This window comes from Mobula birostris, chromosome 22, assembly GCF_030028105.1.
Source record: "Mobula birostris isolate sMobBir1 chromosome 22, sMobBir1.hap1, whole genome shotgun sequence".
NCBI lineage: Eukaryota > Metazoa > Chordata > Chondrichthyes > Myliobatiformes > Myliobatidae > Mobula > Mobula birostris.
The window spans coordinates 21,574,149-21,587,468 of NC_092391.1; the positions used below are offsets into that span (position 1 = coordinate 21,574,149).

Here is a 13,320-nt window from a genome sequence, read left to right on the forward strand (position 1 = left end):
CGATACCTGACTCAATAGCAGTTTGATAATTTGGGACATAAGGTTATGTTGGAATATGATTCTGCTGCAGCTGATAATCTACAGCCATATATGGATACGTGGTTTGCTACTGCCAGATCTGTTCCAAATCTATCCAAATTGGCACAAGTTTAGTGCCACAAAACAGGTCATGTGCAATGGTGTTTCAGTAGTACTATCAAAAACATTGCAAGATATTGGTTAGATTTATTCCCTTTTGATTACTTAACACACATCACAGCCAAGGTTAGACAGCTAATCCTTGTGAGATGTATTTTGCAGTGGTGCCACTGATAGTGAAGGACATAAAATTCCAGCCTACAGTTTATGCCCTTGCCCTTCCTAATCTCAAGATTTAGTGGGTAGGTTTATTGTTTTTTTTAAGATGGCTGGTTATCAGTAGTTTCCTTTGTCCATGTTGTCTAGTGTCTGTAATCAACGTTGTAAGTTCCCAGTGCTGCTTACTCCAGCCTCAACACCACACTTCTGTTAGGTCTGTCTGGAATGAACTCATGGGGTTGTGGTGGAGGACAGCTGTCTGATGAGGAGACTTAACTTCTCATACTAGTCAAGCTACAGCCTTAACTACTGTCTGGGGGCAAGTCTCCTGAGTAGCTATCTGTCCTCAGGCACTCCTATTCAGATTTTGTCAAAACCAAATTACTGTATCACTGTAATCTCATTGGTGGGTTTATGTAAATGACAAAACACTTTCTGGAAAAGCTACAATTACTATTTTCAGAAATAAAACTGTCCAACATAAAATTAGAGCTTAAGCACAAAATTTTGGTATTTCACAAAAAGCTTTAAATCAAGAAGATTGATCAAATCAAAAAAGTAATTATTTTATAAGATCTTCACTTGGTTTCTTTTCTTCCAGAAGTAGTTTTAAGTTTTGCCAGGGACCCTTGAGCTTGCACAATAGTTTATGCCTAACATTTGGATAAGTATATCAGCCTCCTTTCTCACACTCACCAAAATCTATGGGAAAACCTATCAAAGAAAGCCCAAATCCAATTTTGGAGAATTAGATATTTTTCTTCCTAGACAAGTGGTAGTGATTGTACGTCAAAACATTGGTATTAACCACTATTATATTCAGTTACACCAAACCAGTGGTTCTCCCAAAACCATTCAAATGGCATATTCATTTTGAGCATGTCCAAAACTATTTTCAAAACCTCAATTACGTTTTGAAGCATTTTTCATGTTAATAAAAACCTCAGCGTCTAGCTTGGGATTTCTTACTTCTCAGAATACCACCAAAAAGACAAGGTGAATACACAGATGACACCCTCACTGTGCTGACACAAGAGATGGAAAGATTTGCCATATGTAGAAGGAAAACTTAAGACTGAGGAAAAAAATCCACCTTAGATCTTCAGAACTCTTGAGCAAAGCGACGGGAAATTTCTTTTAAATCAAAGTCACAAAGTCTCTGTATTTTGTGTTCATTGTGAAGAACATCAGCAATGAAGATCCCACAATTTCATCTCTTAGAATTACCAACACCCAGCCATTACAGTGAACTCCCCTAGCTTGGCACTTGCATCTTCATTATAGCACCAATGTAAATTTCCAATACCAACAATACCCAATACCTCTCTTGGCAAGACTGACAATGTGGTGAAAGCTTTACACTCTGGAAAAATATCAAGAAATAATTCAAATGTTAACATAGAACATAGAAAACCTACAGCACAATACAGGCCCTTAATACATAATGGTTTAATATATTTCATTAAACATAAAGTAGGATGCTCTGAAGTCACAAACAGCATTGTATTAATACCTAGCTTCCTAGTGTAATTCAATTAACACTGAATTTAATTAAACTGTGCAGAGCTGTGCCTCTGACCACATGAGCTTCACATCAGTTACAATTTAACTTCCATTATTTTTTAATGTTAACAAGTTGCTTTGATTGTCTTTTGCTAGCAGGATTTGTCCAATATGCACGTGGCTGGCAAGTATAGTTCTACTCAGCTGTTAAAGCACTCATGCAAAAAATTTAGACTTTGGCCACATGGAGGTGTAACAAATAGGTTCATACATAGATCAAGGAATGTAATGACCTTTATATTTTGCCTTCTTAAGAACCAGAATCATTGATCATTATATGGGGCAGAAGCATGAAATTGATCAATGCACCTGAAATGCGAGTTGGAAAACAAAATTAGGAATTTCTCAAGTTCTTTGTGATTTTTAATTTAAAGAAAACACTGAACTGGATGTTCAACATTGCAGCATAATTTATTTGAAATTGTATTAGTCTTCCATGAAGCTTTTTTTTCAGTACAAAATATTGTGTACATTTCCTCCGAATGAAAATATAAAGTATTAACTGACATTTGTATATCAAGAACAATTTAGTAAACTGAAAACCATGGAAGCTATGAATAAAATAAATAAATTAAACCAGACATCAATTATCTTTAAGAAATATTTGCCAAGAGATGGCAGCTTTCTGAATGAGCAAACGGCACTCAATCTATTTAAGAGCAGAATCAGAGAAATACTGATTTTCTTCTGTCATGCAACAGAACCTTGAGATTTCAGGCTGGATATGGAATGATACTTCATCCATTAATAATCTAGGCAGTCCTACTATAGGTAGATCAGTTGGACCTTTCAGCTGATTTAAATATAGTTATGCTTTGAAGAAGATGCTATTGGTGTGGCTGAGGAAGGGAATGCAGTGAACGCAAATACAAGATGATTGGACTCTTCATCGAAGTTGGAAAGCAGAGTTACAGTTCAATGAAAACACTTCTGTTTTCTGTTTGCAGACGTACAGGAAATTGGTCTCAACACATGCTTTTAGATAGTTTGTTGCAAAATTCTAGAAAAACACTTAAAGGGAGCAACATCTCTTAGGCAAAATACCTAAAACTTCAGGCTTGTTTGTGGTACAAGATGAATTATGAGATTCTCTTACATATATACTGCAAGGACATCATGGAATGTACATCAACTCCAAATACACAATTTAACTATTGCACTAGTATAATACTTACACATCTTTCTGACCTTACAAGATTGGGCTATTCCATCTGCTAAAGTATTTAAAAGGTCTCTGAATTGACAGTAATCAATCTTTTTAGTACCACAGGAAACTATCTTTCACTATTAAACAAGGACTGTTTTCAAATTCAGGTTTTAAAAAAGGGACACTTTACAAGAATAACTGACCCTTGGTCAGTGAAACTAGGTCAGCAAGATGGAGGAGCCTTAGGAGTATATTTTATGTCACTGGTAAAATTTTGGTGGGCTTAAAATAATTAAACTATAACAATAAGCAAATCTTATCTGGCACTGGAAAGTTGATTCCTTGTATACAATAAATAAAAAATTGCTACTCTATTTTAGCACCTTCACATTAAAGTTATATGACACTGCCATTAGAAAGGCATCAAATGTTTTCCTACAGAAACAAACACCAGGCCCCAACTAATGTATGCTCCTCCACAGTAATTTGCTAAAATATTTAATGACATTCATTCAGGCAAATTCTTTCAAGCATCATTATTCTACCAATGAAAAAATATATTTTCCAAAAATATAACAATATTTTTCACTGACTCTTTGTACAAGGAGTCTTAACAACAACAACAAAAAAATTGAAGCTTGGTGTCATCACAAAGAAAGCACACCAAAACTACTCCTGTTCAATGAATATGATCAATTCAGCACAGTGAAACGTGATGAGTAACACACAAAATATTTGAGCAACAGAAGGTCAGGCAGCATTATGGTGAAGAATAAACAGTTGATGTTTCGGCTCGAGACCCTGTTTATTCCTTTTTGTAGATGCTGCCTCACCTGCTGCATTCCTCCAGCATCTTTTGTTTGTTACTCTGGATTTCCAGCATTTGCTGAACCTCTTGTGAAATATGATTGTTTTAAACTTTTAAAATCTGGACAATAAAGTTATTTAAATACTAAATAAGATATAGTCAAAAAACTAACATTTATGCCACATAAACACGAGAAAGTCTGCAGATGTTGGAAATCCAAAGCAACACACACAAAATGCCCGAGGAACTCAGCAGGTCAAGCAACATCTATGGAAATGAATAGATAGTCGACGTTCTGGGCTTCCATAGATGCTGCCTAACCTGTTGTTTCTCCAGCATCTTGAGTTACACCACATGGTGCATACAACTGATCTGATCACGAAATTCAAATTAGTTCATCTTGCCTATGCCAAAATGACCACAATTACTGAATTAATGTAAAGACTTTAACTTGGTAAAGTTAAATAACACTTGACATTAGAACTGAAAATGTAGAATTAGGGGTTATTCAAATTAATTATTGTGTTGAAGGTCAAGAGGTCTTCCACTTGAGAACAATGAACATTTGGAATTGTCTGGCAAGGTACATTGGGTACAGAGAGTCTGTTACCGCATACCATGTTGGGAGAATTAAGAACACCAGGGTGGTCAGAGCAGGATCAGAACCTCGTGCTCTAAGAGTAAACATATCAATAAAAGTCCAAATTCACTCCCCAGCTCTTCTAATTTTGTTGACCTCAAAAGGAGTTATAGGGCAATGGAAGAGAGGTAGAAAGAAAAAAAAAATTAAAAATCAGAGACAGATATAATGCAAAACATCCAAAACATCCATCTTTCATCTCACTGAGTATTATAATATTTGCCAAGACATTGTGCACAAGTGTGCCCTGATGAGATATCAGTGGATTTCCAATTCTATACAATCTCACCAAATTCAACAGTTAAAATAGGGAGCTAAGAATGATGGGCAGGGTATGATGAAATTCCTCTAATAAAGGCACATAAAGAACTTAAATTTTTTTTTCATTTTTCTAAAGGAGGTGGAATTTCTGGAAAATAGCCACATGTCAACTTTGCATCATAATTCAGACTGAAATTCATAGTTAAAGGTGAAGGTGCAATTTGGGGCAAGAAGAGGTCTGTGAATATTCTCACCAGAAAGACTACCTATGCAAAATAGATGAGTCATTTCCTTTTTGGAATTTATTTGAAAATTGTCTTAAACACAAGGACGGTTATATCTGCTTTTCCACCTTTTGGACCTCATTTGGAAGTAGAAGTACATGATCATTAGGAAAAAACAGGAAGCTGCATACAACATGACACAAAGGCTCATGTCTGCATTGGAAAAGCCTATTCCAAAAAATGCAACTTGTTTGATTTCTTGTTTGTGACTGAATACTTTCTGTTCTCGCTTCCTCAAGGCACTGTATCTTGAGTTTTGGTCTTCATTTGGAGAGCCGACTTTTTGCTCCTTTTGGTGATTTATCATTTTGGGTTGCCCTTCATCTTTACCCTTATTTCCATTACTTTTATGAGCTTCATTGACTGCCAAGTGGGTTTCAGATTCATGTCCACTATACTTATATGAAATATTACCCACACTATAATGAGACTTCAAAAATTTCAGAACCTCCTCCTCTTTCCAGGTATGGATGCCTTCAATTTCATCATGACATTCTGGACAATGGTCTGGAGTTGGCCAAGCCACTTTAGGGAACATTGGATCCTCACTTGCAGCACCTAAAAAAATCAACAGTAAGATAACATTAGAAGTGCCCTGTCCATAGATAATTCTGGGAACAGACAAAAGGAAGTACTTAGCTACCAAATTAACTGTTTGAATATTTTTTCACTGGTCATGAGTAATAAAATCATAATATGCAATCCAAATGGTAGAGACACTCAATTTATCAGGCAGTAATGGCTTTGCATTAGATGCTTGATCATCTGTTTGCGTCTAACATCTACATGAGAATTGGAACACAAATGTCTATTTTGAGAAAGAATAGTCATGAGCACAGAAGCTTCAAACACCTGCTCAATGGGGAATTTGTTGATTCCTCTACCATCTCATTCCACCATCCACAACAATCAGACCCAATATCTAACTGACTGGCACTAGGATTAAAATTTACAACCAAAGTTCAGAACTAAACAGATGTTTCTGCTCATTGTTATTTTCTTTTTATGTCTGATGTTGATTACATCACAAAATTGTTAGAATGACCATAATATTACCAATCTAAGAACAAGATTTAATTAAATACATTCTCAAATTTAACTTTGAAAAATCAGTTAAGTCGCGAGAGGATTTTAGTACATGTTAATGCAGGGGGTTCTCTTCATCTGCACACACAAACCCACATTTTCACTACCGAATAAACTTTAATATTTAAAGAAAAAATACATATGCTAGGTTTCAGGAACTTGCTCCTAGTTGTCTTAGTGAATCACTTGCATCATGCGTTGATAAAATTCCATGGATGGACAAGTTACTCTTTAACTTGGCAGTTCTTAAGGTGACTGGCTCTGAGAGTTCTTTAGGTCGATCTGACTTTTTAAAAAAAAAACTAAAACTACCCATAATGATTGGAAAAGCTTATTCCAAAAAAATGAAACCTGTTTTATTTCTTTTTCATGGCTGACTATTTTCTGTCCTCACTTCACCAAGGCACTGTATCTTTGGTTTCTGTCTACATTGATATGAGGAATAGCAATGGGGTGGAGAGGCAGAGAGAGAGAAACAAGCTTGGTCAGAGGTGGTTTCTGAGAAGCAGGTCTTAAGATGGAGAGTATGACAGAATTAGAGAGAATATTCTAAACTAAAAGGTCCTTTGCAGTTGAAACCAATTAAAAGCAGGTCCTGGAAAGAGGGAGATTACATCAAGATACAAAGAAAATGTTACATTTGATTCTACAGAAAATAGCTTAGGGAAAGAGACAACCTGACTGTGTACAACTGGATGGAGCAAGAGACAGCCGTACTTGCGATGAGCTGAAGCTGATGGAAAGCCAACCAGTTGAAACAAGGTGAACAACTGATGAGCATTCTAAGAGCAGGTTGTTAGAGGCAAGTCACGCTTCAAAAGGAAGTAGACTATGTGATGAACAGTTTAGGTCAAAAAGGATCCAGGGCTAATTGTACATAGTGAAAAAAGGGGGCAGAGTCAATGTCAAGAGTAGGGTTTGTGGAATAAACTGAAGGCACTGGTTTCCTTAATCTCAATGTTCTGATGTAGCTGGAAGTTATATCCCCATCAATCTAAGACACGTGATATTTAAACAAAACAGTGAAGCTCTGATACTTAAAACTAGCCCTAACATATAAGAAGTCACACATTTTATGATGACATTTAATACTGAATTGTGGGAAACAGGCCAGAAGGATTGAATGGCCTTCTTCTATTTCAATGTGTGAACAGCATTGTACTCTGTCATATTGGCCGATTACAAAAACTTGGAATACTTGTTTTCCAACTTTACTCATTGAATTTAACAGTTTTTTCCCCCTAATTTGCCAATGACTTCCTAATTTCTTGTAAACTGTTATTCTATGAAAATAAATCTTCTTGTTGAAATTAGATAGGAAAACGATCCAACAGTACTACAATTACTTGCTTACATCAGGAGATCCACAATAGACTTGGTCTTTATAAGCAAAAGTGAGGAAAACTATGGATATATGGATAGATATTATGTGAAAAGAACTCACTCCAAGCTAACTTAATATTTAAGCCTGACTGAAGATCATATTTCTGCATTTTATAAGCAGCTGTGGGATGAGAATTATTTTGACTGTAGAATTCATCCCAAAAATAGCAGTAAATCTTTGAAGGTACAAATTCACCTTCATTTTCAGAAAACTGAAGCCCTGTTTTGTACTTGCCTATACAGAGTGGTGATGATGAGGTTAATTGGGGCAACTGTTCAGTAACTATTATATTAAAAAATGCCCAGGCTGCAACCCTTCTATGTCATATTTTCTACTTGAGGACAGACTCAAGCTAATCTCATTTCTGTTCATAATTGTGATTACAAAGGCCACAGAAGAATTGACGATTTTAAATAATGCAGTATCATTGTAGAAAGACTAAAGGCAGTAGTCCTGGTTTTGAAAATAAGGTTAACTTCTGAAAGTTTTTAAAGCCTACAGTGCCTAAAGGTACGCTCTGACAGATGCATTATTCAGTTTTAACCGCCTCCTCTACCAGCTGTTTCTTTGAAGCCTTTTTGTATAGGCCTTGGGTCTGGTTAACAATTCATTACAACACAAGGAAAACAAAACCAACTGACTCCTACTTTGTGAATTGTGAATGCAGGATTCTCCCTTTCACTGGTTACTGGTCGACAGATGACAGGTTGTGTGTCATAATTCTCCAAAGATGGGGTGGGAGGGGTAGGGTGGAAAGGGCTAAATTTCCAAATGGGACCATCTCTCGAGTGCCACAGTGACCTCTCTTACTTGATGCCTCCAAACAGTCAGTTACAGGAACACAATGGACATGCAAGCCCTATGCTGTTTATAGTGGCAAAATAAAATAAACTGAATGATAGAACACAGCTGTCCTGTAAGCCTATATTTCCTTCAGACTACACAAAAAAGCAGACTACCATTCAGATACACAGGCTGAAGCACACAAGTAGCCACTACAAGTTGACTAGTGTAGCTGCAGCTGCAGAGTACAATTAATTTGTGCACACCCCTGCTGTGATGTTATTGTACGTTTGTCAGTATCAATCATTGTTCTCGCCATTTGGCCTTGTGTTAGTAAATGGGATCCATTTTATGGATCATTAGACAGGCTTGGGTATTCAGTATATGGTATAGATAGGGAAAAATATATATGGAATAAAATGCAGCAACAAAGCCTCATCAGACAGCCTACGCTGCCCTCTAAGGGTGGCCCTTTACAAAAAGGCAACGATTCATCTATATTGGGGAGCAATAATTCAGAAAAATGTGCTTCAGAAGATGCCCTCTCCTTTCTTTCTTGACATTAGCAAAACAGTACTTAACAGTCCACTTGCATTCAAGTGGTAATTGAATACAACTTCTAAACAATGACTTCACTCAACAATGGAGATGCAGAACAAAACAGGCAATTTACATGCTACATGTTTACAATAACATAGGATATGCAGAGCTAGGTTGTTAACCATTGCAATTCGTCAAGTGAAATTTTCACATTTATTTAAAAAGAAACTATTGGAATAAGTTAACAGTGCAACCACATAATCTGCATTTGTTAAAGTATGACATTTTGTTCCTCAGCTTCCCCCAATAAATTTAAATGATATCCGCTTAACTCCTGATGTACCCCATGCACGACCTAAATGACTATACTTGTACCGTCAGTCCAAAAGTGCACTTGTATATATGTGGGCAGACAGAAGCCACAAGATCTGAATTACTGGTAGGGGAGGGCTGAATTTTCAGACGTAAAGAGAAAGGGAGAGGGTCCAGATCAATTGGAAGTATGAGGATTGCAGTTTGAAATTAGAGCTCTATACATTGAGGATAACTACAACGTCTTTTGAACAGACTTGATTCTTAGTGACCCCAATCTTAGGTTGAAGATCAGTATAATTTTCATCTGTTGACACACACTGGATGTGATCTTCATTGCACCACTACTCAGAACAAGACAAAAGGCGGCCTTATCAATCACTATATATGAACTTGCTCAACCTTGGTCTTTGACCCCACAATCAGGAAATATTATGGATTATCCTTCAAAATGTGTCACAATTTTACATTTGTTTTATGTTGGCATGCAAGCAAAGAACCCGAACTACAACGGAGCCAAATCAGTGAAGGCCGGGTTCAAACAAAACTGCATCAAAGATCTAACCCTTCTCTTAATCTTTCTCACTGGAATGACAACATCTCACTTCCAACAAACATTCTGCAAGAACAGAGTTAATCTGCAGAACTATTGGGAAACTGTTCAAACCAGACTGAAAATCAAGGGAGCCCGATACTCAATGGTCTAACTGCAGGATGCAGACCAAAACTGCATTTGTTTGTGATTGGAAGCAGTTTGTGATTGGATAGCGACCATTACTGATCCATTCATTGAAGCATTATGGGTGGATGCATCTTATACTCACACCCACAAGACAAAGGTCCCCTACCAACCTGGCCTGGCTGCACAAGACTTCCTTCCAAGAATAAAAGCTCATGACAAGACCCTTGAAAAAGTGGATCACTTCCTTATCTTGGGAGACCCCACAAGGTAAAAGCAGATGAAATTCACCATTGGCTTCATCTCAGATAGATAGATATACTTTATTAATCCCGAGGGAAATTTGGTTTTGTTACAGCCGCACCAAACAAGAATAGAGCAATACAAAAAACCCCAACAATCAAACACCAAAATGCAAACTATGCCAGATGGAAAATAAGTCCAGGACCAGTCTATTGGCTCAGGGTGTCTGACCCTCCACGGGAGGAGCTGCACATTCGATGGCCACAGGCAGGAACAATCTCCCGTGCCGCCAAGTGTTGTATCACGGTGGAATGTGGCCGAAGTCCAACAGTAAAAAGTTCAATATCCAGTCTGCAAACACGTTCCTCAATTGTAATATGCCCCAGATTGCACCATCCGTTGGTAACCAGATCAGTAAGCACCCAACTCCTTTACGCTTACCGCTCTCAGTGCACTTCCGGTCAGCCGGAACGTTATTACTCACCAAACTCCTCTTCTCCAAAAGGCACTTGCAGCACAGCCTTTATCATTTGAAGGAAAGGGTGTCTGGAAAGAAAAAACCAAGCACAAAACTCAAGGCCTACCAAGGCAGCTGTGATGCCCATCTTGCGTGTTCTTGAGAGCAGCATGGTAGCATAGCAGCTGGTGTAACACTTTGCTGCGCGAGCTCAAACATCAAGACTTAATCAATTCCCACCGCTGTCTGTAAGGATTTTGTACGTCCTGCCTGTGAACATATGGGCTTCCTTAGGATGCTCCAGTTTTCTTCCACATTCCAAGGATGCACGAGCTTGGGTTAGTAAGTTGTAGGCATATTATGTTGGCACAAGAAGCATGGCAACAGTTGCGGGCTGCGTTGGTCGTTGACGCAAACGCACTTTTTTTAAAATATATAATTCGATGCTTTGATGTACATGTGACAAATAAAGCAAATCTTTAAATGCTGGATGATTTATAGCAGGCAATTTAATGCATTGGAATGATACCACCAATGTCACCTCTGAGCAACTAACATCAAGTGACCTCCTCCAGATTAATGAGATCCTAATTAGTCAGTTAGCTCCGTTGGCCAGGCAATGTGGCTTTCATTCAGAACACCAGAATCCGGAATCAATTATTCTATTGCATGCTCTGTCATGGAAAGAAATGTCTAGGCAAACAGAAAACAATTCAAGGACACAAGGATGGCATGGTAGCATAGTGGTTAGCCCAGTGCTTTACGGCAGCAGCGACCTGGGTTCAATTCCCGCCGCTGTCTGTAAAAAGTTTGTACATTCTCCCCATGATCCCATGGATTTCCTCTGGGTGCTCCGGTTTCCTTCCACGGTCCAAAGACGTACCGGTTGGTAGGTTAACTGGTCATTATAATTGTCCCATGATTAGGCTAATGTTACATAGGGGAGTTGCTAGGCAGTGCTGCTCATAGAGCCAGAAGGGTCTATTCCATGCTGTAACTCAATAAATAATAAATCAAAAATAAATATTTGCCTTGAAACAATTCAACATCCTCAGTTGCTTCTGGGAACCCCTAGGCAATGACAGCTCATATTGGAGAAAGAATATTTTGGGTACTTATAACCTCAAGCCATGCACGCATGAGAACACAAAAGCCCTGCAGACACAGAGAAGCCCATCACCTCTCAAACCATCCATTCACTTCACCATCAAGCAGCTCCGTCCACATGTATGGAAAGGTCTGCAGCTGTCACACTGTCCTCAGTCACCTTAGAAACCACAAAATAAGAGCGTAGGCAAGTCATCCTCAACAAAAATTCAAGATATGAATAATACTGGTAAGACTGCATTAGTTACTTTCTTCTTCCACCAGCACTATTTCTGTGACAAATATGCTTCTTGAACAATGCTCAATGAAGAATTCGAGAATTATAACCAAACAAGAACTGGTAATTATATACCATCCCAAGATTGTCTAGTTTAATTGATGAGGTAATTGTCCATTTTCCATAGTTGCAGTTTTCTAATCACTCTTTACAAATCTCTTTCGGGATGTTCTGAGGCAATGGCCAAAGAAATGCTACTTTCAGTACTACACCAATTGTGTATAGAAGTCTTTCTGAAATAACATTATGATAATGACAAAAAAATTTGCTCATGTGAGATTAAGAATTAAGCATTCGGCAGGATATCCAGAGAACCATCATTTTTTTCTTTTAAATTGTAGGATCTTTTATTCCTGGTTCAGAAATTCCTGGAGCTTAGGAGACGATGGCACCTAACAACGACTCCTTTGCTTGCACCTTTGGAAACCGCTCCATTTCCATTTTTAATATCTCTATTTTTCTTTTTCAGAGTTCTTTTGAAGACCTTGACCTGACGTTACATGCTGACTTCAGCAGGAATGGGACCTGCTCTTGGGATCTCATGACTGGCTGCTATTCGATATACCAAGGACACGGCCTAGAAGACTAGCACGCCTTCAGGGTTCTGGGATTTCGTGGCAATGGAAGCTGGCTGCTGGCTGTGTGCCCAGAGACCCGAGTTCTTTGGGCATAGAGCTTGGAAAATATGATGCAATGGAGTTTTAACATCATAAATAGCGAGTTGGTTGTTATATCTCTCCTGTCGCTGTGAAACAGGGACACTTCTTTTTCCCTTATTAGGGAGAGAGAGAGGGAGAGCCTGTGGTATGTTGAATTATCAGGTGAACGAGTAGTCTTTGGGTACTGCAAGTCTGTGTCTTTACTGATGTTTTGCTGTACATGAGTGCTCGGTGGGGGGTGCTGATGCTTTTTTTTGCTGGTGGGGGGGGGATCATTGATTTGCTGCTGCTTATGCGTGGGGACTTAACTGTCGTTCATTCTTTGGGGCACTCCTCTGTTTTTGTGGATGGTTGTAAAGAAAAAGAATTTCAGGATGTATATTGTATACATTTCTCTGACATTAAATGTACCTTTGAAAACTTTGCAAGCAAAGCATTTACTCATACCTCCTTTGATAAAACTGTATTCCCTCAGTACTTTTTATGCAATTCCATGGAGTCAAGGTCACTTTGGTTCAATTCAGGTGACTGATGAGGCTAATGTGGGGCCGACAGAATCTGCCACTTGTGGGGTAGGATTTGCTTGAGGAGTCAATTGAGTGAGTAGGTTGGGAGGTTGTGTTTTCTTTCCACCCTTTATGGTGGGCTTGTTTCCTCTCCAAATATTCTTTCTCCCTTTGGATTGGCATGGACTAGAGATTCCAATAAATTGGTGTGGATCTTTTACTTTCTTTTAAAAAAGAACAGAGGCTTTGAGAACTTGCATTAATTGCTTCTTCAATGCATTGTTTAC

The 13,320-nt window shown here is 38.2% G+C and overlaps 1 protein-coding gene across 1 annotated transcript in view; it reads right to left on the reverse strand.

Moving 5' to 3' along the window:
• Window positions 1–2,263: 2,263 nt before the first annotated feature.
• Window positions 2,264–13,320, reverse strand: part of qsox2 (quiescin Q6 sulfhydryl oxidase 2) — a 62,958-nt gene continuing 51,901 nt past the window's right edge. The window contains exon 12 of the mRNA XM_072240280.1: window positions 2,264–5,558. Within this exon, the coding sequence (XP_072096381.1) occupies window positions 5,035–5,558 (524 nt within the window). The 3' untranslated portion in view covers window positions 2,264–5,034. The remainder of the gene's footprint in view (window positions 5,559–13,320) is intronic.